The sequence below is a fragment of the Hevea brasiliensis genome, chromosome 18 (assembly GCF_030052815.1).
Source record: "Hevea brasiliensis isolate MT/VB/25A 57/8 chromosome 18, ASM3005281v1, whole genome shotgun sequence".
In the NCBI taxonomy this organism is placed as follows: Eukaryota; Viridiplantae; Streptophyta; class Magnoliopsida; order Malpighiales; family Euphorbiaceae; genus Hevea; species Hevea brasiliensis.
In genome coordinates this window covers 46,834,805-46,859,195 of record NC_079510.1, presented here as the reverse complement: position 1 = coordinate 46,859,195, position 24,391 = coordinate 46,834,805, and the positions used below count along the sequence as shown (strand labels likewise).

The 24,391-nt window shown below is 34.7% G+C and overlaps 4 protein-coding genes across 4 annotated transcripts; all 4 read left to right on the top strand.

Annotated features, from left to right (window-relative positions):
• Positions 1-2,786: 2,786 nt before the first annotated feature.
• On the top strand, positions 2,787-5,057 carry LOC110661150 (protein NRT1/ PTR FAMILY 4.5-like). The gene is made up of 5 exons (XM_058141004.1): positions 2,787-2,889; positions 3,016-3,233; positions 3,357-3,800; positions 3,931-4,058; positions 4,155-5,057. Exons 1-5 carry the CDS (start codon positions 2,787-2,789, stop codon positions 5,038-5,040), a joined length of 1,779 nt encoding a protein of 592 aa, XP_057996987.1. The 3' UTR covers positions 5,041-5,057.
• A 460-nt stretch (positions 5,058-5,517) lies between these two features.
• Positions 5,518-6,564, top strand: LOC110661091 (oil body-associated protein 2A-like). Its single transcript, XM_021819619.2, has 4 exons — positions 5,518-5,887; positions 5,971-6,053; positions 6,140-6,254; positions 6,331-6,564. Exons 1-4 carry the CDS (start codon positions 5,560-5,562, stop codon positions 6,558-6,560), a joined length of 756 nt encoding a protein of 251 aa, XP_021675311.2. The 5' UTR covers positions 5,518-5,559; the 3' UTR covers positions 6,561-6,564.
• Positions 6,565-7,378: 814 nt separating this feature from the next.
• LOC110661138 (cyclic phosphodiesterase) lies at positions 7,379-9,612 on the top strand. Its single transcript, XM_021819703.2, has 3 exons — positions 7,379-8,069; positions 8,209-8,263; positions 9,239-9,612. The coding sequence occupies exons 1-3, from the start codon at positions 7,656-7,658 to the stop codon at positions 9,442-9,444; spliced, it is 675 nt and encodes a 224-aa protein (XP_021675395.2). The 5' UTR covers positions 7,379-7,655; the 3' UTR covers positions 9,445-9,612.
• Positions 9,613-10,632: 1,020 nt separating this feature from the next.
• On the top strand, positions 10,633-18,972 carry LOC110661137 (integrin-linked protein kinase 1). Its single transcript, XM_021819702.2, has 13 exons — positions 10,633-10,804; positions 11,429-11,739; positions 12,134-12,208; positions 12,315-12,410; positions 13,355-13,440; positions 13,531-13,651; positions 14,516-14,595; positions 15,344-15,403; positions 15,554-15,660; positions 15,815-15,900; positions 16,718-16,839; positions 18,041-18,152; positions 18,620-18,972. The coding sequence occupies exons 1-13, from the start codon at positions 10,771-10,773 to the stop codon at positions 18,719-18,721; spliced, it is 1,392 nt and encodes a 463-aa protein (XP_021675394.2). The 5' UTR covers positions 10,633-10,770; the 3' UTR covers positions 18,722-18,972.
• The last annotated feature ends 5,419 nt before the right edge of the window (positions 18,973-24,391 follow it).

The window sequence follows — 24,391 nt, the reverse complement described above, 5'->3', positions numbered from 1 at the left end:
ATGACGAGTATATTTGTCTCTTACAGGAGGGTTGAGGAGGAATTTAAGTTTGGAATCTAGAAATTGTAGTTTGTTTGTCTAAAAGTATTCTATATAAATATAATTTTTTTTCTGCAGTGCTAAGCAAGGGGAAAGAGAAGTCCTAATTAACCAATTTCAGTTGTCATATAATCACTTGAGCCGGCCACACAGGCCAGTGGACAAACTGTTCCCTCAATCCTCAACAGAAACTAGTAAAACACTTCACTGACCTAGGAGCAGTAACAAAAGTGGGGTTTGTTTCCCCACAGTGCGAATGTTCGCTATATGCAGGAATTAACAACCGTCTGATCTAGTACATCTGCCTTGATCGGATGGTTTTCAATTCGTGCGGCCATGCCGAATAAGCTTCCTTTAAAGTATTAACCATCCAAATGCAGAGTAGTGCACTTAAATGTGAACCCTTTGCACGTCTAAATCAAGGGTTCTGACTGCATTCCATCTTATTTTTCCTTAACAACAGCTAGAAGTATTCATTATAACTCAATATTTCCTTAACAACAGCTAGAAGTATTCATTATAACTCAATATTGGAGCCTGGATGGAATGTGCAAGTTGCACTTTTTTAGTGGCAAAATAATGTCTTTGACATGACATTTGCATAATAATAAAGGAGGTTGTGACTCTTTCCTTCATTCCATGAGCATTTACCTTGCATATAAACACTCGTTGCTAACATGTCTACCGGTGGCCGAAGAAACAGGCAAATACTCTTGTCCAAGAAAGTAAAGACAGGATTAACTATTGGCGCCGTTTTGGACTATTTTCCAATTTTTTGGTGATTGTTTTAGTGCTCTTTTTATAAAGGTCTCTAATAAAAAAGAAGTTCAACTTAACTCTACTTCTGTTGATTATATGCATAATTCTCTGATGTCTCAAAATATGTCCAAAAGGGGGATGAATTGGACTTTAAAATAATTTTTCGGTTCTTGTTCAAAATCTTTAAAAAATTACAACTTGGTTCAACCTAATTTTCTACTATAAAATATGTGCAATATTACTCAATTGATAAGTTGATACAAAGTTGGCTCATAAGCATCAGTATATTGATCTAACAGGATATATTGACATTCAATAAGAATTTCAGTAATCTGAATAAAATCACAGCACAACAAACAGAGCAGTAAATAAATATATCAGTTGACAGCAGATTTAGCAGTAGTCAAATTATATCAGATATCAGCAGATTCAACAGTAAACAGAATTTCTCAGTTTGTAGCAGTGTTGACAAAAAATAATATTAATTTTTAACTCAGCAAAAAATACTTCAATCCAGAAATAAAAATGCATAAATTTAAAGAGTAAGAGTTGAGAGAATTGAGCACTGAATTTTTATAGTGGTTCGGTTCAACTAGCTTACATCCACTCTCTCAAAGATTCCACTTTGAGTCTTCATTCCACTATTCTTCTCTTTTAAAGGTAAGAGACAAAAGCCCTTTACAAATCTTCTCACTAAAGCTTTTACAACTAGCTTTACACTTCTATTAAGTGTTATCCCAAACACTTTTCACAATCAAACTTCAATAAATGCTTGAATGACCTCTCATAAATGCTAAGAAGTGTTTAAAACTCAATCTCACTCAGTACAATAGAATCTATAAAGAAGAGATGAGTAGGTAAGCCAATGATGAGCAATAAAACCAATTTAGAGCACTTTGAATGAAAGCTTTAATGATCTTAAAAGGTTAGGAACAGTAGAGAGATTTTTATTAAGTGCAAAATGGTCAAGAGTAAGTGTATTTATAGCTTTGGATCATTTCTGACCGTTTAAGAACTTATTTGAATGTTACAATTTCAAGTTTTAAGAAAATAACCGTTATTTTGTCATTTCTGCGATATTGTGCAGAGTTGAGTCAGTTAGCAAATCAGTTAGCATACCAGACTTAGTAGCAAACTAGTTAGCATATCAGGAAAGTTTTTTTGCATAACTTTGAAAACTTTAAGACTTTACACTAAATCATAATCAAATACTTTTAGGCCATTGATGATATTTTGAAAACTTAGGATAAACAAAAATTGAGAGATTAAAAATAAGTACTCCTCAATTCTTTTCACAAGCAATCCTAAAAGTTAAAACTAACTTCTATACTAACTTCTATACTGCATGTACTTTCAAATTTGATCTTCAATGCAGCTTTGGAAGGTAAAATTTTCTTCCTTTATCTCCTTTGATTCATCCTGTGTTATAAAAAATTTCATTCTTTCTTTAAAAGCATAAATCCATCATGAATTCCTTGAGTTTTTTTCTTTGTTCTTTGAGAAGCACAATACTTAAAACAAGATTAGTTTGATTCTAGTTGAGTTTTGTTATCATCAAAATCTATACTCCTTTGAGCTCATGGGGTCAACATTCTCATCTCATTATAGTCATTTTGACATTGTCTTCAGTATCTAGATTTGTATCAGTCGGCAATAATCAAAAGAAAATGGAGTCACAATCAAACAAGTAGAGGCTGTCACTGTAGTTCCCAAGAAGTGGTCAAAAACCACTTTTTAGGTAACATATGCAATTTAATACCTTCTATATATTGTACACATATCTACTGATGAATATGGTTCTACCTATTGGGTTATATACCAATCTATTCTCCATTGCTACTCGTGTAAAAGGCAACCAGAGCAAACAGAGAAAGCACCCGTGTATCCAGCCATGGTAATTGGCTCTTTGATATCATGTATCTTGCAACTTTGCTTCATGTGCATTTTTTTTCTCATTACTTATTATCATTATTATTGTTATTATTGGTATGCAGGAGAAACTTGAGCTTTCTGATGGAAAATTGGATTGGAAGGGAAGACAAGCTACAAAGTATAAGCATGGAGGAATGAAGACTTCTTTCCTCATACTTGGCATGTATCTAGGCTTTGTTAACTATGAGTTTTTACTATCTAATAGAATTTTAAATTTCTTTAGAAAACTAATCACCTAAGTAAGTGAGAAACTGAGAATTTGGTTTGGATTGGTTTGGTTTGCAGGCACGTTTTGTTTCGAACAGATGGCAACTGTTGCACTTGCAGTGAACTTGGTAACATACTTCAATGGAGTAATGCACTTTGAAATAGCAGATGCAGCCAATCAGCTGACCAACTTAATGGGAGCTAGCTACATCCTCTCTATTCTGGTGGCTTTTTTTGCGGACACTTATATTGGCAGATGGAAGGCTGTTATGATTTCAGGATGCATTGAGTTCATGGTAAACATGTTACTAATTAATTCATTATCAAAGAATCAACAGTGAAAAGCAAAATTTTGACACTAACTAAATGGAATAAACAAATAGAAAAATTATTAATTAAAAGAAAATGTTATCATCCAGGGACTAGTTCTGCTAGCAATTCAAGCTCATTTTCCCAAGCTCAAACCACCCCTATGTAATGTCTTCGAGCAAAATTCTCACTGCGAGAAAATTGGAGGTAGCAATGCTTTGCTTCTCTTTGTAGCTCTCTACTTGCTTGCTCTTGGAACTTCAGGGTTCAAAGCTGCTTTGCCATCGCATGGCGCTGATCAATTCGATGAAAAAGACCCGAAAGAGGCCAGGCAAATGTCCAGCTTCTTCAACTTTCTCTTGCTTTCAGTGTGCATTGGTGCTGCAATTAGCATAACACTTCTCGTGTGGGTTCAAGACAAGAGAGGATGGGATTGGGGCTTTGGAATCAGTGCTCTTGTTTTATTCTTGGCATTGGTCTTATTTTTCGCTGGATTGCCAATGTATCGTATACAAGTCGTCCAAGGATCTAGTGCCATCACTGAAATTATACAGGTTTGCACCAATTGCTAATTATCAGCCATCAATGGGTAGTACCGCAATGCAGACTTTCTGCAATTTTGAGCTCTGAGGAAGCTATAGTTTAAATAAATGAACAATATTTCCTGGCTTAATTTTCTTGCAGGTGTATGTTGCAGCCATCCTTAATCGAAAACTTCAACTTCCTGAGGACTCTTCAGAACTCCATGAGATTGACAACGACAAGGAAGCTGCTTTAGAAGCAGAATTTCAACCTCACACAGATACTTTCAGGTCAAATATAATTGTTCACTACTGAATATATTTGATCAGTGGGCAAAGAAGTAGAAGCATATTTATCTGAAAAGTGAATATCTATTTTGCGTTCAGGTTCCTTGACAAAGCAGCCATAATCCAAACAACATCTACAGGGAAGGATGGGAGAGCAGAAGCTCCAAGTCCCTGGAAACTCTGCAGGGTCACCCAAGTAGAAAATTCAAAAACCATTCTTGGAATGCTACCAGTCTTCTGTTGCACCATTATTATGACTCTTTGCCTAGCTCAGCTCCAAACCTTCTCCATCCAACAAGGTCTATCCATGGACACTGGCATCACCAAGTCTTTTGACATTCCACCAGCTTCATTACCAATCATTCCATTTATTTTCATGATCGTCTTAATCCCATTGTACGATCGCATATTCGTACCATTTGCACGTAAGATCACAGGACATCCCACAGGCATAACTCACCTTCAACGTATAGGGGTTGGCCTAATCCTCTCTTCTTTATCCATGGCAGCCGCAGCAATTATGGAAGGGAAACGAAAAAAAGTGGCCAGAGACCACAACATGTTAGATGCAATCCCTGTGATGCAGCCATTGCCCATTAGTACCTTCTGGTTGTCAATTCAATATCTCATTTTTGGCATTGCAGACATGTTCACCTACGTTGGGCTTCTTGAATTTTTCTACTCACAGGCACCAAAAGGGATTAAGTCTATCTCTACTTGCTTTCTTTGGAGTTCCATGGCACTTGGATATTTTTTCAGCACCATGTTGGTTAAGATAGTGAACATTGCAACCGAGGGAAGTACTAATAGTGGAGGCTGGTTGGCAGGCAATAATATTAACCGGAATCATTTGAATCTCTTTTACTGGTTGTTATCTGCTTTGAGCTTGATCAATTTCTGTAGTTATTTAATTGTTGCTAAGAGGTACAAGTACAGGCCTCAGAACTCTGCGCATGTGGGTTCAGGTGAGAACAGTGAGGGCTAAGAATTACCTCAATTGTAACTAGCCACTCAATTAAGCATGTATTTTGTTTAAAATTAAAAGAAATTATATATTTCTGTAGTTTTTTTTAATTCCATGGAGGTTCAACACATCTACAATAATTAATACGTTATAGAACGAGAAATAATGACTGATCTTAAAAGAGCTCATTTGAAAATTGTGAGAAAGTCGAATTCTAGAGTATAAAATTTCTAATCAATTCTAAAAAGAAAAGAAGATATATAAATATAGATGAAGTAAATTTTTATAGATCATCTCGTCTGATAAAAATTAATTAAATTAGCTCTAATTAGTAATAAAAATTAATTTTAATGTGGTCTGACTAACTATGTAGCTCAACCTAAGCCTTGAAAATTCTGATGCTATTGCTAGCCCATCTGTCTATGAACTTCACCGGTCACAGCCAAGGCACCCTACCGTGCATGCCAACGTGCTCTGCCCACGAACCCTCCACGCCTCTCCTTCCTTCTGTCTTGCCTTTTTTAAGGACCACACCACCGCATGTCATACAAATCCATACCACAAATTTGCACAATTTTGATGGCTTCCAGCTACAAATCACCGGCCCCAACACCTATCCATGGCGGGAATCAGTCGATCCCGCCAGCGAAGCCAATGTCGATAGAGCAGCACATTCTGGACAAGGGCGCACAGATATTGCAGTCTTTGAAGCCAATAAAGCAGATGAGCCAGCATGTTTGCACCTTCGCTACATATAGCCATGACATGTCTCGCCAGATAGAGACCCACCACTATGTCGCTAGGATCAACCAGGATTTCCTTCAGTGTGCTGTTTATTATACTGATGACTCTAATGGCCGTCTTATAGGTATCTTAATTTTTCACTTTGTTTTCTTTAAGTATAGTACTGTGGTTATGTTTTGTGTTTCATCCCCCTCAGCCCATATGCAGGAGTGGAATATATAGTGTCAGATAAGGCATTTGAAAGCTTGCCACCTGAAGAGCAGAAACTCTGGTACTACCATGCTTATGAGGTTCAACCTCCTCCTTCTTCTTCTTGTTGATGGGTTGCTAAGTTAAAAATAAGCTACCTTTTTAAAAAATGGGATGCATGGTGCAGGTCAAATCAGGCCTCTTAGTTCATCCCAAGTTTCCAGAAATGTTGGTGAAACCAGAACTCGAAAATTTGGCCAAGACCTACGGAAAGTTTTGGTGCACATGGCAGATTGATAGAGGTAAGCACTTCTATTGAAATAGTTGGGAGTATCTTCTTTTTTTTTTTCTGAAAAAAAGGAAAAATCGTTGTTGCAGGTGATATGCTTCCATTGGGTGCACCTGCACTGATGATGTCTCCTCAAGATGTGAACATGGGCATGGTGTCCCAGGAGCTAGTTGAAAAAAGGGCTACAAAGCAATCGATGGTTGAAATTGCAGAGCCAGGCTGGATAAATCCTCAGGCTGACTACTGGAAGCAGCATGGGATAGGTTTTGCCATTGACATTGAGAAGACTGAAATAAAATTGATGGCACCTTCTCCCTGATATAGCTCGTCTGGTAAACAGAAATTATAAATACAGCTTCTTTGTTATTAAATTTTAAATGCTGAAATAAAAGTACTATTTTAAATATTATTAAAAAAATAATTTAAAAAAATAATTTTATTATTTTAATTTTTTTATAATTAAAATTTATTAAATTTAATTTTTTAATTATTTTTTAATACTTTTAACTAGTATATTTAAAAAATAATTTTTTCAATAACAATGCTAAAAGCATAGGTAGTGCTCTTACAATATATTTGAAATGGTGAAAAATATAGAAAAAATTATGATAAAAAAAAAGTTGAAAAATATAATGTAAGATCCACGAATAATTTTCTCTCTCATTCAGAGAAAAATGAGTGAAAATGAATAAAACTATATTTATAACTGTAATTATAAATTTTAATTGCAAATGATAAGGATAAAATACTTTTTTCTCTTTTATTTTTATTTGTAATATCTAAATAAATAAAGGAAAATAATTTTTTTCTTTACTTTTTTTATTTTTTTCTTTATTTTTTTTTTATTTTTTTACTATAAAATTTAGTCATTAAGCCTCTATTGAATTTAAAAATAAATCATAGACAAATTAATAGTTATTCATTTTCCATTCCAATGACAGGAATGAATATTGAGATTTCTGGCGTAATCACTTGATGCTAAATAATTACGGCCAACAGGAGATTCAATTATTATATATAATAGATATATTCTATTTTTAATTATTAATATAAAATTTTCAAATTAATAATTATAATATGATTTTTTTTTTCAAATAATTATACTATGATTATATTACAAAGTTTATCCAACGACAGGATCATGTGCGCCTCACTCACACTTTAGTAAATTCCCTATCTTAACAGTAAGCAGTCCAGCATATGCCTTTGCATGTGCCATATGCGATCTTCTCGATTGATCCTCAAGAACACTCGATCTCTTATCTGTAACCCATCATCTTCAACTCCATAATTGCATCCCATCTCCAAAAACTTCATTAAAAAAATCCCACCCCCTTTGTTTTGAATATTTTAACTCTTCACCAAACAATGGAGTCTTTATTTCCTCCCATGATTTCTTTTCCCATCTCCATGAATGTTTCTGTCCATCAGTTTCATTAAATTCTTGGCCTTTCTGGGACTCCTAGGTTTCTCTCTCTTCCTCTGCTCTATTCTCATGGAAATCCCCGAGGGAACGGGAACCGTACCGGCAACAACTGAGGTTCAACTTGCCCAAAAGCACGTTTATTCGTTGTGGGCGGTTCCACCGGATGACGTTGCGGAGAGGCTCAAGAAATTAATGGACGGTCTGAGATCGGAGTTCGGTGGTCCCCAGTTCGAGCCCCATGTAACTGTTGTGGGGGCCATTAGTTTAACGGAGCATGATGCTTTGGAGAAGTTTCGATCTGCTTGTGATGGGCTTAAGGCTTATACTGCCACGGTCGATCGAGTGGCCACTGGGACTTTCTTTTATCAGTGCGTTTATTTGCTCATCCATCCAGCGTCCGAGGTCATCTTCTTGAAAAAGAATTCGTGTAGCTTTAATGGGTTTCCATTAGATTCTTGCAGTTTTTGAAAAAAATTGGTCTTTCGATGAAAAAGTTTGAATACCCATATGTTAAATTGGAGTGGATTTCGTGTTATTTCAGGTCGTGGGAGCTAGTGCACACTGTACTGGGCATTTTGGGTACAAGAGTTCTGCTCGTAAGTTTGTCTTCTCTCTGTTTCAAATATTTTGTCTTTTTCTTTTTCTTTTTCTTCTGCTCAAAAATATTTGTGTCTTCATCCATGACAATTATTCACTCACTAGAGGGGATATGCTTGGGCGTTTCTGAGATTGAGCATATATTCATTGATTTTTCGAATAGCATCTTTGTTAATTATTGACAATAGGCCTAAATTTTCAAGCTTTGATGTTAAAACACTATTCTGTATGAAGACAATTATGTAAGAATATGCAGTGATCTGTGAAGTTTCTTGATAATTGTGAAGCTATGGAGTATGTTGAGTAATTCTTCCAAGCTCGGTAAAGGGCTTGTAAGTTGTAGACAAAAAAAAGTACTAATTGGCATTTAGGATTTAGCTGTGAATTGCTCTGTAATTCTAAAATCCTTCAATATATTCAATAGATTGAGCCTCTGCATGCTTAAATTGGAGAGAGTGCTTATAATTTAAAACTTATTCGTTAAGTAAGGAGCATGGGTTAAAGATATGAAGGCCATAATAAATCATGTTTCTTGAAATGCAGTAATGGTGAAACTGTTGGGATATTTTAAATGGGCAACCTTTTTCTTGTCTGTTGGTTGACTCTTGATTTTTGTTTACAATTTGACAGCAATTACACAGCTGCTGTAATAGAAGGAATATAAATACTCTAAACTCAGAACTCTGTTTTTAGCTCATTTACTAGAGTGCCATGAACATTTGTAGAGATCCTGTCATATTGAGTTTGCTTAGTATTTGGAGAACTGTAGTTGGTAAAGTTGCTCCTTTAATTTATAAAATTTATGCAGAAGTTGGTCCCAATTGCTGGGAACTATGATCCCTCGTTGATAATTAAAATTTGGTTTCCATTTTGAATTTTTGACTTGTTGCGGTTAACTTGAACCAATTAGTTTCATTTTAATATGTCTGGAATTCTCCAAGTTTTCGTAATGCATATCTTGTATAATATTGCAGCCTACATGCCTCATCTTAGTCTCCTATATGGAGATCTAACAGCTGATGATAAGAAAAAGGCTCAAGAAAAGGCCAATATTCTTGACGAGAGCATCAATGGCCTGAGCTTCCGGATAAGCCGCCTTGCACTGTGGAAAACAGACACTGAGGACAATTCCTTGAAGTCGTGGGAGAAGATTACAGAATGTACCCTCAGTCCCAACTAGTTCCCCTTCTATTTTAATGATTTTAATTTGCAATGCTCAATCCGTATTTTATGTTCGACGGTATACCAGTAATTGTTAGTGTTATTATTGCAAAAAATACAACCATATGCACTTGCAGAGGTTTGTAATTAAATTCACATAAAGGAATTCTCTGTTTAGACTTTAGAATGTGGTTTGCCATAGGCAGCTTCTGGTGAAGTACAACCTTAAAATACAACCATATGCACTTGCAGAGGTTTGTAATTAAATTCACATAAAGGAATTCTCTGTTTAGACTTTAGAATGTGGTTTGCCATAGGCAGCTTCTGGTGAAGTACAACCTTATGTTTCTGTGGTTGCAGTGTTGTGACCCTAAGTACCATCTAAACCTAGATATGTTACAAGCGCGGTGATGTCCTTTGTGGTACATGGGTTGGGGTTCTGTTCCAAGTTCTCGAGTCCCCTGCCAATGCCAGTTTGATGATTTTAACAAGATCAGTCTTGGATGTTCCCTGCAATGAGCCAAAGAGCGCCAGTGACTTTCCTTGCCGGACATGGGGAGGGATTCAGTTCTGAGTGCCCTGCCACTGCCAATATGGTGGTTTTCACCGAATCAGTGTTGGATGGAGTTAGGGCGCCCTTCCGGACTTGTTTAGAGCCGGACTGTGCAGTTAGAGATGGATTGTTGTGAAATGTAATTATACTTATATTATGATCCCATCATTGACAACAGACATGGACAAATCAACATTGAAGAAAATGGATGCCAACATTGACCAAATCAAAAATGAGCGAAGGGTTCATTAACCTTGCTACAATTGACACATTCTTGATGTGCTCATCCAATTTGGTTTCCCTAGCCGTTCCTCTCTGACATGCAAGTGGATAAGGACATTGAGGGAAAGGTGGCTGTAAACTCTCAAATCTAGCTGGCATTATTATACCGAAAAACGTGAGTTAAAATTTTCCATCCATCATGATTGAAATAGCCTGCGTTTACTAGTCTTACCTCAATAAATAATGACTAAGCTGGGGGCCTGCTGCTAATCTCATGCAAAGTCAATTTCTCATAATAAACCATATTTAGTTCTCGATACACCATAATTTCTATTTTCTCCTCGGTGCATAAATTGCCACACAGATTAAAAATCGGCGTCGTTTTCCTTCTCCACCTTACCTTCTACTTGCTGACATGGACCCCACTTAACAGATCACCCATCCTGGAAGATCTGCATCGTTAAAAAAGCTTACTACAGCTTTTCCATCTCTCTTACAACCGAAGGAAGAGGAAAAAAAAATCCTCGCGTGCCGCTGTTTAATGCTGCTGCGCACGTTAGTCAACCTCCAATGAGTCCTGGGTCCTGGCCTTCCGCACGCGCTTGTATGGAACTTGTGATTTCTACATTCTGAAACCAAAAATTTTCAACGTCTGCCATGCCATGACCTGTTAGCCAATATGAAAATTGAAACTTCAGAAACACACTCCCCTTCCCGTGGAATTTTCGTTTCAATTCCTTTATCTCTCTCTCTCTCTCTCTTCTTGTATCAATCTCTGTTTAGATATTAAATTTGAGGGTTTCTTGATTCTGAATTCAGTGTTTTCAGTTCTAAAGTTTTCAGCTTTGAACTTTCAAATGCAAAAACAAGTCTTTCCTAAATAACCGTACGAGTTTCTAGCCCAACCAAAAAAAATCTCCTTCAAGTATCAATTTGGGGTTTTAGGCGTTAATTACATTTCGTTTGAATCATTTACAGGGTTTAAGCTTCTCATTTTGCTGCATATTCTCGATTCTCTTGAGACGTTTGCAAATCAAGAATCCAAAGACCAAAAAGTTCCTTTTTTTTTTTTTAAGAAAGAAAAAGGACGAGTTCATGGTTCTGGTTTTTTTAGATTGCGATCGTATATTCTGATCGAAGATTTTTATCATTTTGGCTGAAAAAACAAGAAATTGGAAATAAAAAATTTTCTTTTTTTTAATCTTTTGGTGGATTTTTGAAATGGAAGGGAAGAGCTCAGTGAGGTTCACTCTTGGGAAGCAATCATCTTTAGCGCCAGACAGCCACCAGAAGGATTCAGGCACAGAACCGGAAGAATTGGAAGAGATCGAACCTGGTGTGCGGCTAATGTATTCGGCCAATGAGGGCAATTTGGATGGGATTCGTGAACTCTTGGATTCGGGCATTGATGTTAATTTCCGTGACATCGATAACCGGACTGCGCTTCATGTTGCTGCTTGCCAAGGCAATGCGGACGTGGTTGCTCTGTTGCTCGATAACGGGGCCCAGGTTGACACCAAAGACCGATGGGGGAGCACGGTAAGAACTCGTAACCTAAAAGTTTGCTTCTTCCACGATACATTATGGTAGTATTTTAGTATCGTTCTGGATTGAGTTATTTGAGTTTGATGATGGCATTTTGAGTAATATTTTCTACCATCTTGTATTGTTGGTACTTGTACTTTTAGGATTTCTTGGAGGAGGATTTTTTTTTTTTTTATAGTAGTTTCTAGAACTCTGAAAAGAAGGGAAAAAGTGAAGCAATGTTCTGAAGAATTTTGTGTCTATTATATTTTGAGGAAGTCTGTGTCTGGTGCCCTCTGCTGCACAATATGCACAAACATATAATGTCACATTTAGTGATATCTGTTTTACTTGGCAAACATTGCAGTCTTTATTCATTTTCATAACAATCTCATATTTGCTTAAACAGCCTCTCGCTGATGCTATATACTATAAAAACCATGAAGTGATCAAACTTTTGGAGAAACATGGTGCAAAGCGTCCGGTATGTCTTGAATTTTGTTTCTAACATTTCATGCATCAGTATACATACTGACCTTCTGTGTCTATGTGTCTAACTGTCAATGCCATGCCTTTGTTAATTTACTCAGATGGCTCCCATGCACGTCAATCATGCCCGTGAAGTCCCAGAATATGAAATTAATCCTGCTGAGCTTGATTTTACTAACAGTGTAGAAATAACTAAGGTAATTTATCGTCTGTTTTTCTTTTGGCAGAGCTAGTGCCTCTTTATATTTAATCCTATTTAATTCCTATAAGGCAAGTGTTCTAGTTCGACAAGAATAAATGTAATGTTAAATCACTAAGACGAATACGAGATTTCTGATAGTTTTGCTAAATATGAATCATATTTAGCAAAAGTAACAAAACAGATATATCATGGTAATATCCTTCCTACGGTTAAGTTGCACTGGCTCTGTTTTGTAAATAGTAAATCATGGTTTTGCAAACATATGTTGTGTTCAACCACAGAAAAGATGTATTCTCTCTTCTTCAAAATTTTCATGTCTTCTCTTGTTTTCCATTGTGCACAGGACTCTTTAGTATGATCAGATTACAACTGTAGGTTAATGGGTTTTGGCAAATTAATATCTGATCTTTTTCTGGGATGTTCAAATGAATGAATTTATAAGTTTAGGACTCTTAAAGTTGAGGCTTCTAAAGGCTTAAATTATGAGATCTTTTTTCTTCTGCTTCTTTCTTTCCCCTTTTTTTTTCTTTATTAAACTTACTATTGGTGGTGGAAGCAGTGGCTTTGAACTTGGTAGTAGTTAACTAGCAGCAACAGGGATCTGGTTTTGGTATTGGTGATTATGGCAGAGGTAATGTTGTTGGTGGTGTACTTCTGCTGCTGGTGATGGTTCAGCAGTGATTGTGATGATGACAGCAGCAGTTAATCTGGCATATCAAGCATCTATCTCCCCCATTTTAAGAACTGGGAGTCCTAATTTAAGTTTTAATGCTTTAGAATTCCATATTATCTGATATGTGAAACCCTGCGGATATTATTAACACTTTAACATCTTTCCTTGTGAAACCTCCTTTAATTTGATGAATATGCTACTTCGGCTTTTCTAGTCATGTTGGGTGCATTTTGTCTCATTTCAAGTGAAACGCATAAACGTTATAGGGAACCTTTCGTATAGCATCATGGCGTGGAATTCAAGTTGCTGTTAAAAGGCTTGGGGAGGATGTGATTTCTGATGAGGAGAAAGTGTGAGTTATATATAGACTGCATTTTTGTACTCTCATTATTTTCTTTTTGTACTTTTGTGCTCTTAATTAAAGTTTTTAACTTCTTCTCAGGAAAGCATTCGGAGATGAGCTTGCTTTGCTTCAGAAGATACGACATCCAAATGTGGTCCAATTTCTGGGAGCTGTTACCCAAAGTAGTCCTATGATGATTGTGACAGAATATCTACCCAAGGTTTTTTTTTTTTTTTTTTTTTTTTTTTGTCCTTGCTTCACTATCACTGTTTGTTGGAGCTATGATGTTGCTACTGTTAAACTGTTCTCATATAGTGCTTTCTGTTTGTGGTTAGTTATCACTTCAATACCTGTTAATGTGGTTTGGGTTGGTATCATTTCTTGTCTTTCCATTCTTACCGTTATTTTTTAGTATGGGGGAGGGGGAATACATTAGTGAGATTTGAACCCTGGCGCCCACTGTTACTTTTATTAGTTGATGATGATAGATCTGTTCTCCTGAGGAGTTGTTCTATAAAGTCCAATTGTCTTTCCCTGGATGAATACAATTTCTTAAATTTAAATAAAAGCATCAATTGTCCATCTTTTTGAAAATATTCGTGTCCTGTGTGATAGAAGATTTCTTACTCTGATTTTCTTTATAACAAAGGGTGCCAATATAAATTCTAGTCTGGTTTGAATTAGAAGCTTTAGAGATTATGTAACATAAAGCATAGGCACTTCCTATCCAACCTGGATGAATATGATTTTCTTAAACATAATAAAAAGCATTAACTGTCTGTCTTTCGGAAAATATCTACATCCTATTTGACAGAAAGTGGCTTACACTGTTTTCTTTGTAACAAAGGATACCAATATGCTTCTGCTTGAAAATTTGTTGTCACAATTTGTTCTTTTGCATGGTTAATGATGAAACTAATTTCCTGAAATCATAGGGTCAGCTGTACCTGTTGCATTATTCTTCATGCCATTTGTACCGAGAGGATCTTTGGAATAAAAATACCATTTTTTTTTAAATTTACTTGATGCTTGCTGAGTAAATTTCGGCATTTGAAAACTCTTTGTTTTTCTATTAATGTTACAGGGAGATCTTTGTGCATTCTTGAAAAGAAAAGGAGCATTGAGAATAGGAACAGCTGTGAGGTTTGCACTTGATATCGCAAGGTATTCAGTTGTATTTGTTTCAAAATTGGGTATTTTATTTCTAGTTGTGTATTAGTTAGTTCTAAGTACTTTTCAAAAATACAATTTAATTGCCTTTCTTTCCTCCTTTTCCTTTTGAAACTTGGATATTTTGTAGGAAATTTCTATTAATTTAATGATGCTGTGAGAAGCACTAGGCTTTGAATTACATCTCGCCTTTCAGCCAAATGTTAGGGAAAATGGATGCTATATTCAAGTTTAAAATTCTTGAATGTGTCTTTTATAGTGGTTGAGAGATGGTACAACACTCAACCTACAAGAAATTATTAGTTACTTTATACATGATTCAGTTGATGGGTATGAACATGTACCTGAAAGATCTTATATTGTGCCAATCTGGTTTTAGCTTGGTTGTCTGCTTGTATCCTTTAAAGGTTGGTGAGTCTTAGATTTGAGTCCCCCATGAGTCCCCCATCTAGCAATATGGTGAGAGTTTTCACCTTTTTGGTGAGAGTTATGAAAGGGGACGTTTACCTCAAGTTATATAGCCCATAGGCCCCATACCATGTTATGGCCCACCATTAGGTCTCCTTCTGGCTGAAGAAAAAGAAAGATCTTATATGGTAGTTCATATATTTTCAGAACACTATCTGCAAGAAAAAGGAGATCATTCTTCAGTTCATGGACCTGAACATGTTTTATCTTATATTAGTTGCTTGAAACCCAGTCTAGCTTGAAAGACCATTAATATGTCTGGAGTTTTTTGCAGGGGATTGAATTATTTACATGAGAACAAACCACCAATAATTCACCGTGATCTCGAGCCTTCGTGAGTTTCCTTGTTCATTTTTTGTTTGTTTTATCTGATTTGTGCTTATATATACATATGCTAAGACTACAGTTAAGTTCCAGTCAAAAATCATTGGCTTCCTCAATTTTCTGAAATTGTCTTTTATGTTGATTACGAGCAAGATAACAGAAATATATTGCGGGATGATTCTGGACATCTCAAAGTTGCAGATTTTGGAGTTAGTAAGTTGCTTACAGTAAAAGAAGACAAGCCTCTACTTTGTCAAGATGCTTCTTGTGAGTGCTCCTTATCATTATAGTCCTCATATTGCCATTAAGTTGAGGTCTTTTTCCAATATTTGTGGTATCCTGCTGTTTATCCTTGCTTCTGTTGATTGATATGCAATGTGATAAAATATTGTAATTAATTTCTTTGGTTTGTCATTGACAGGTCGATATGTGGCCCCAGAGGTTTTCCGAAATGAAGAATATGACACCAAAGTTGATGTCTTTTCCTTTGCTTTAATTTTACAAGAGGTAATGGTTTCTCCTTCTTCAATACCAAGAATAACTCTGAAATGGTTGGCTAGTACATCTAGGGGTGAGCATTTGGTTCAAACCGAACCGAATCGAATTAAATTATGAAAATTGAATTATATATTTTAGAAATCAAACCGAACCGAAATGGATGAAAAACTGAATCGAACAGAACCAATTTGTTTCGGTTCGGTTCGGTTCAAACCGATCAGTTTTGATTTTTGATTGATTTTTTAATTTAGACTTGATTTTCAAGTTATTTGGTCTAATTTTGATTTTGGTTTGAACCTAATAACCATTAATCAATGAAATTAAACAATTTATATATATATATATATATATATATATAATTAAATATAATTCATAAATTCCCCATAAAAATAAATCAATTTAAAAATCGATTCGGTTCGATTTGAATATATAAAATTACTATTCGGTTTGGTTTAACTGATTTTTTTTAAAACCGAACCGAACCGAAATAACTGAAATTTTTATAATATAAAACCGAACCGAACCGAACCAAACCAACCAATTGAATTTTAAAACCGAATCGATTGAACCGAATTGATTCGGTTCGGTTTGGTTTTTCGGTTTGAACCAAAATTTGCTCACCCCTAAGTACATCTTAGGACATGCATCTCCTCTTATGAAAAGTGTGCTTGCTTAGTTTTATTGAAATAGGATAGCAAAATGTCTTGTGTCTAAGAATAACTCAGAAGCATTTAGATGGAACCTGACTTGGTTTTATAGACCTACTTGGATTCATAGTTTTTATCCCACGACTGTTGAGTGGTATTTTTAACATACTTTATATCAGTTGATTGAAGGCTGTCCGCCATTTTCTGCAAAGCAAGCAGCTGAAGTTCCAAAATCATATGCTGCAAAAGAGCGCCCGCCATTTAGAGCTCCAACAAAGCACTATTCCCATGGACTGAAAGAGTATGTCCTCTGCCTATCTTGGTAGTTTATTTTGTTTGAGATTTTATATTTTCTTTTTTTTTTTAATATCCAGAAATGATACTTGAAAATGGTAAAAGCTGCTTGTGTTCTATGTGCACTTGATAGCATTGACGCTCTAAATAACTTTAAGCGACAGCTTTTTTACTTGTAGAGCAAGGGGAGCAGTTAGCATATGACAGGTCCTTGGATGTTGCAATTCCTCTCCCTTTCTCAACTGCTTTATAATTAATCAGGAAAGGAAGCACATAAATAGCAACTAGTATCCAAAGCAATTGAAAAGGAACCTACTTAGTTTTTCCATTGCTTTCAACATTTGTGAAGAAACAAAGGAAAAATGGAAATTACTCTTTTGACCACCTAAGATTGGATCTTCAGTTAATGTCGCTTTGGCAACAAAAGGGTTGTGGTGGAAAGTAATTGAGTCCATATTGGTTAAATCAAATGGATTAATCTTAATTTTACAGTTTGTCTTAGCCTTGTTCATGGTTATTGAACTTATCAATTACTTCCAATGTGGTTATTGAACTTCAATTTTTATCATAAAATCACTCAACTGGGACCTTTGTTTCATTAAGGTCACTATTACCGAAATGTTATAAAGTTAACCAACTTTTTTTTATGCACCAAGTGAGAAAGTCCTTCAGTCTACTCTTAATTGCAAAAGTATTTAAATGAAAAAATAGAAAAAGCATTCATTCTGTTATCATCATATCATATACAAAATTCTACCAAAATTTAGCGATAGTGACCTCATTGAAACTAAATTAAAAATTATTTTTATTGATAAAATTTGAAGTTTATTGACTGCTAAAACTAGAGATAAATTCAAGGACCATGGGTGAAATTAAGCCCTTGAAATTATTTTGATGGTCTCACATGCACTGAACTGACTTAAAATTAGGGATAGTTTAACTCATGATTTTCATGAATCAAACCAAACCCTAAGCAAACAATTCAAACCCGTAAATGTATCATTCATCAAAGTAATCCACCACAAAAATATACACTATCCGGTTTATCAAATATCACAAACCTTGTTTGCTTTTGTCACTGGTCTCTTGTCAGAAAATTAAATGGTTAGCAGTTTCCCAATTTCATTGATTCTTGGTTCATCTGTCAAATTCACAATGATTTTGGGAATTATAGAGAAGTATAATCTTTAATTTGTCTATGTTCGCAGGTTGATTCAGGAGTGCTGGAATGAGAATCCAGCTAAGCGACCAACTTTCAGGCAAATAATAACAAGACTGGAGTCTATTTATAACAGTGTTGGTCATAAGAGGCGTTGGAAGGTCTCTCTCTCTCTCTCTCTCTCTCTCTCTCTCTCTCTCTCTCTATAATGTGTGAGGGTGTGTGAGTGACATTATACTTAACTGAGTCATTCTATTTTTCATGTTCAACTTCGAACCTTTTCTTTCTCCCTGCTTCTGAGTATCTTCTTGGCATGCACACACATCCATATCTGAGATGATATGTTGATCATCCTAACTGTGTTTGGATTTGTTCACGTGATGAACCCAATCTGTTGTTTGCATTGAAACAATCCGTAATGTCTTGAACTGATTTCTTTGGAGTCAACAGATGGCCATTCTCATCATTCATTCATGTTTTTTCTTCAGTTGTGTTTCCTGGTTCAATGATGAATGAATTCCTTGAAATGATAACTTGGACCTTCCGTTGTTCAAACTTTCATTCTTTGGATATTATTTGGCCCTTTTAAAATGATTTATTTTCTCTCTGTGCATTGTAACTTGTGCAGGTCAGACCATTAAAATGCTTTCAGAATCTGGAGGCCATGTTGAAGAAAGATCTTAGTTTGAGTGGCCACAGTCGTTCTTCACGATCGACCAACAATGCATGAGGCAAGGATTAGTTTTTCTAGTTAGCTTATCTGCATGAAGAGATTGTTCCTTCCTGTATGGTAGTAAAAAAGGATTCTTCTTTAGTTCAGATCATAGCTTTCTTCTGTGTAATTCCACCTGTTATCGAATGTGAATTCTTCCAAGTACGTTAACTTTCCCATTTAATTTATGGGTTAGGAATCATGTTGCATACGAGATGTGTATCTTCAATAACATTATGCGTGTAATAAGAATCTGTATTGTTCTATCAGTCAGGTCTGCTAAGTTCTTTCTGGCATGGTTCAGCAGAGTGATGGTTTGTACTATTTTTTTTTTCGTTGAGAAAAAGAAAGAAATTCGCTCGATTTTTCTTTTTAGTTTTGGAAATTCTACTGGGATTTGAGTTTATATTAATATTATTGGTAGGCATTTGCTCAATGGGCTACTAGCCTAACATAGTGAGAAATCTACAGCTGAAATCTGCTCTTTCCATGCTATCAAAAAGCAGTAATAATGGCAAGTCTTTGCTTTGGCCGACATTTTGATGGAAAATGACAATTCAAGCTCTGAATTGCTCTAGAGATTTGACGATTCATGGTATATCTCACATTAACCATATCTTATTTTCTCAATGAACATTTTTATCTTATGTGCATTTACATGATGACCATAAAGCATAAAAAAAAATAATAAAAAAAAAAACCATTGATATCTAACAAAATAGTGGAATTATGTGGGAGAACATTTTCTTGTATGTGGATTATTCCATCCAATATAATGATAAACAATACAAATTGAACTTAATTAAAACCATTTGTGTAAAATAAACATTGCATCCTTTTAGCAGAAGAAAGAAACCTTTTCCAAACAACTTCTAATATCTTTATGGTATATAAAAAAGTTATGATGTAGCAACTGGCATAATGCAGTGACAGCTGCATATACGTTAAAATCAAGAGGTTTGGTGGTTAATTTGGTGAGATGACTTTGTTTCATTCTGGTTTTGTCTTTGCTTATGAGTGCAATGTGAGGAGGCAATGGGTTATCCAATGATTCTTCTCTTAAAGTGCCACCTCGAGTTCAGTATTAGGTCCCTTTCTATGGGGTTGAGTTAAATTGATGAAGTTAATCGGTGACCCTAGACTTTAGGCCTAAAAGACTATAACCATCATACTCAGAAAACTCTATTTTTTATAAATAAAATAAAAATTAAAAAATTATATTATTTTCCTCTGTAATAAAAAAAATAATAATAAATAAGGTAATGATATTGTATTTATGTGGACCCTACTAATATAATATGTGAGGTGCTATAAGTAGGAAGAAATCAAAGGCTCTCAATACCTTAAAAACAAAGTAGAACATCAAATAAGAAACTGCAAATGATAATGAAGAAACCTTATAAGCCTAGAAAGTGAAACTTTGATAGAAAAGAAGAGCCGATATTTGATGGTTTTGGGCCAGGCATGGTCTGGTAAAAAAGATAAATGTGGAGGATAGGAGGTGGTTTGTTTTAGCAGTAATTGCCAGGGCCTACATAGCAATAGCGTTGACGCATTTTGAGTTAAATACATAACTGTAGGACGCCAGAAATATTAGGACCTTTGTTAGGATCTTGTTTGGCTCAAATGAATCACTTTTTTGGAAACTTTACTTCTTAGAAATAAGTTATCTGGTTTAGAGTAAATAACTTATTTCTTAGGAATTGAAAAAAAATTTAATATTTAACTTTTTAGGAAGTCAATACTCTTTCGATCAAATAAATAATTTTTTTTTTTTTACATTTTAGGAATTTGAAATTCTCTCACTCATACTCAACCAAACAAGGCCTAGGAATTTGCCTTAAAAGTTAGCACTAGGCGGCCCTTATTCAAGTAGGACTAGTACTTGCTTATGGGATTTTTGTTAAGGTACACTTTGTGCTTGTTTCGCATTGCGTTTAAATAGTTAAAACTGTTTTTCTGAATAAAAGTACTATTTTAGATACTTTAAAAAAAATTAATTTAGAAAAAATTATTTTATTATTTTATTATTCTTATAATTAAAATTTATTAAATTTAATTTTAAATTATTTTTTAATACTTTTTAATTATTATATTAAAAAAATAATTTTTTCAACAGCAGTTTCAACAATAATGTCAAATTGACTATTTATTACTCAAATTCATCTAAAATAAATGTTTCTTTTATAACAATAATAATTCAATTGATTACTTTTAGATGTTCTAGAATTGGCAAATTTATATTTATTTTTTTAATAGAAATGATAATTTCAAAAAAGTGTAACTTTTATGAGTTTAACTTTATATAAGAATGAGAATGGTAGCTTTTAGGTTAAATATTTGCATCGTATTCAATATTTCAATTATATGTAAATCTTAATTAATTATGTATTACTTAATCTCGATATAAATATTTATCGTTAAGTTTATTTTATATAAGATTGAACTTATATTATAAGTGAAACACTACATTAGCTAAAAAGTTTAAGCAAGTAGATCTTTATTTTTTTTATTTCCTCCATGAATGGACCTTCAATCTTTCTATAAATAGATGCTCACAATTTGGTTACACCTTTTCCTGTTAAGATAAGTTAAAGTCAACTATTATCTAATTCTCACTTTGATCACATAAAGGTTGCCTGAGATTTAGTGAAAATTTGAACAAAGTTGATTGTATTTTAATTGAGATTTGAACTTAAAACCACAAAATTAAAGAAAATCTCAATATTACTTGTTTCAATAACCCACTTACACATTAGCATCCAAGTGGTGGAAGAGATGGAGAGAAAGGGGTTAGTGAAGGTTAGACTCCTTGCTTCTATGTCCATGTCCACACCATATGTGACAAGCTACTTGCATCGTATTTGCTATCCAAGCAAGTTAGAGTTCTAAAAATTTACAAGAAAAAAAAAACCATGAAGAATTATTATATGGCCATCTAAAATAGTGGAATCCAGCTCCATCCATGTAAAGAGAAAGAACATATCAGTGAAATTCCCAATTTAGAAAGTTCCAAATGTGCAAGGAAAATTTGCTGCCTTGTTATTTTGTGTAGACATAAAGGGAAGGCAGATGAGACAAGGCAATGCACAAATTCTACCAAAAAAATTAAGAAAAAACATATCAAATTAAAGTCTCCTCCCCATCAACCTAAAATGTAATTACAAAGGAGTTCCCAACTTGTATATGATCATGTTCATTAGAAGCTCATACGTAAACCATATTTATGTATCATATTTGGAATTTTTGGATCAAAGTAGAATATCCAAGGTTAGGCACTTGCAGCCTTTTATTGATTAAATATAGAAATTTTTTAAAATTCAATCATTATATGTATAACGATTTTATTATGACCATTGATAATAGTGAATTCATGTGAGTCTCATCATAATAATCAATAATCAGAGTGTTTATTTTCAAAATTTGAAAATCCCTGTGAAATACGCTTAAGTTTGTATTCTAGTTTTAACCTTAGATTATTGGCAACGTTAATTAAAAATGGAAGCATACACATGCGGATTTGGGACATGTCACACGTGCACATATACTTAATTTAGACTAAAATTTAAACTTTAATTGGTCTCTATTTGTGCATCAAAATAAAGTGTTATTCTTGTAACTGCCAATGTTGTGTCATTTTGTTTCATCTATTTGCTTTTACTTTTGTTGCATATGCTTAGGTTGTAAAGTTTACTTATTATTGCAAAACCATGAAGCTAGTGCGTATAGCTGCCTCTAAAACATATAATTTACTACTTTTTTTTTTCTAAAGTTAGTGATGCATTTCATTAAACAACAAAGGCCAGAGCCCTACATACATAAGAATGTCCATGGCCAAAACAGAACAAACCTAGCTAAAAAAAAAATTAGCCCAAACCCATTACAAGGAAAACCCTACCCCTGACCCAAATCTAAACTTGAAGCCTCTGACCCAGTAGAAGCCTCGCCACCAAGAAACACGCTAGAGGAAACTTAGGCGAGAAACAGAGCAACCATTAGGCTAATGCCAACGGGAAAAAATGCCGATTGAAGCATTGCTAGAGGACCATTTATGATTGACAAAGCCTTAGAGGAGGTCCCCCAGAACTAGAACCCCAGAACTTCAAGAAAGAGCCAGAACCCAACCAAAACAAAGCACAACCATGGAAACCACAACCATCAAACTACTGGAACCAAAGGAAACAAAGGATCCCTTTCTTGGAAGGCCAGGAAAGAAACTTGACTAAAAAATACTCCCAAGCTCCAGTAGTATTTTGGATTTGTTTTCGATGATACAAGAAGAGAAGAGAGCAGAGCTCTTAGATGTGGGTTAGTAAACACACAAGGTGTCAATAGGGACCCTGAGTTACCATCTTCTCCTAACATGTAACAAATAAGTTCGCACCCATAAGACAGATCTACCAATCCTACATGCAAAGCCACAAAACCAAAGAACCAAAGAAAATCGGGAACACTGGAGCTCCAGCGAAACCCTCTTCCATTTTTCACCGGCTATGCTCCAACCAAAACACTATTTATAGACTACTTGGAGTGGAGAGGGAACCCATGAACGGGGTAGAAGGAGGAATGGCCCCCCCCGGGCCTGGAGGGGCAAGGGCAAATCGCCTACTGCGGCGAAAAACGAGGGTCAAGTACCCTAGGAGAAAAAAAAAAAACCAGAGAACTCTTCTTGAACCACGCTTCCTCTAAGATCAGAAACGTTTGTTTGTGTGAAAATGGGAGTTTCATATGAAGCTCAAGTGCATAGTTGTATTTTATTGATAGACATAAACCCAACTTGCCGTTAAGGGCTTTAATCAACTACAAAAGCATTAATGAAAGCTTAAACACTTCTTCACGTTCTTTAATCTTTAGTCAATTCACCCAATTAAACTTTGGATTCTCTCTTTGTTTTGTTGCTCATAATCTGCAAATTAAATCAGTGGATGCAAAAAAAAAAAAAAAATGGAGAATTAAGAAAAAAAATTTTTTTTTGTATTAATTTGAAAAGAATACATTATGGATTCATATATGGAAAATTAGTTACAACAGTTTGATGATTTTTTATTTGAAAAATATATAAATGATATGAATATTATTATTTTTTTCTTCATGTGTATATGATTGAATTTCTGATTTACCGCATTGTAATAAGGAATTATATTAGCCAATTGGGCAGGAAAACATCAATTTTACTATGATTCCATCTGGGCTTGGTCTACATGTAATAATTACTTGTAGTTAGCATGAACCAAATCTTGTCGATCGAATGCTGCCACTCCTGTGGACCAATCAATTGCAGTAGACTTCAAAACTGCATAGTTGGAAAAACAAAATGCATTACTATATCAACTACACTACCTTCCACATAAATCACCGAAAATTCTTCTGAATTCATTGCATGTTTTTATATAATAAGTCTATTTGATGTTGTTTCACATAAAACACCGAAAATTCTTCTGAATTCATTACATTTATTTGTAAAATAAGTCTATTTGATATTCTTTCACTTTTAAAATGTAAGAAGTATGAAGATTTTAAGTTCGAATTTTTTCATTTACCTATTCTAAGATTATTCACTTTTATGATGATAAATAGAAATGATTACCTCACATTGTGTAGTCTATTTGTTATATCCAGATCATGGTATTTTTATTGAATTAAAAAAAAAATAATAAATACCCATTAATAAAAATCCAACTAATTAGT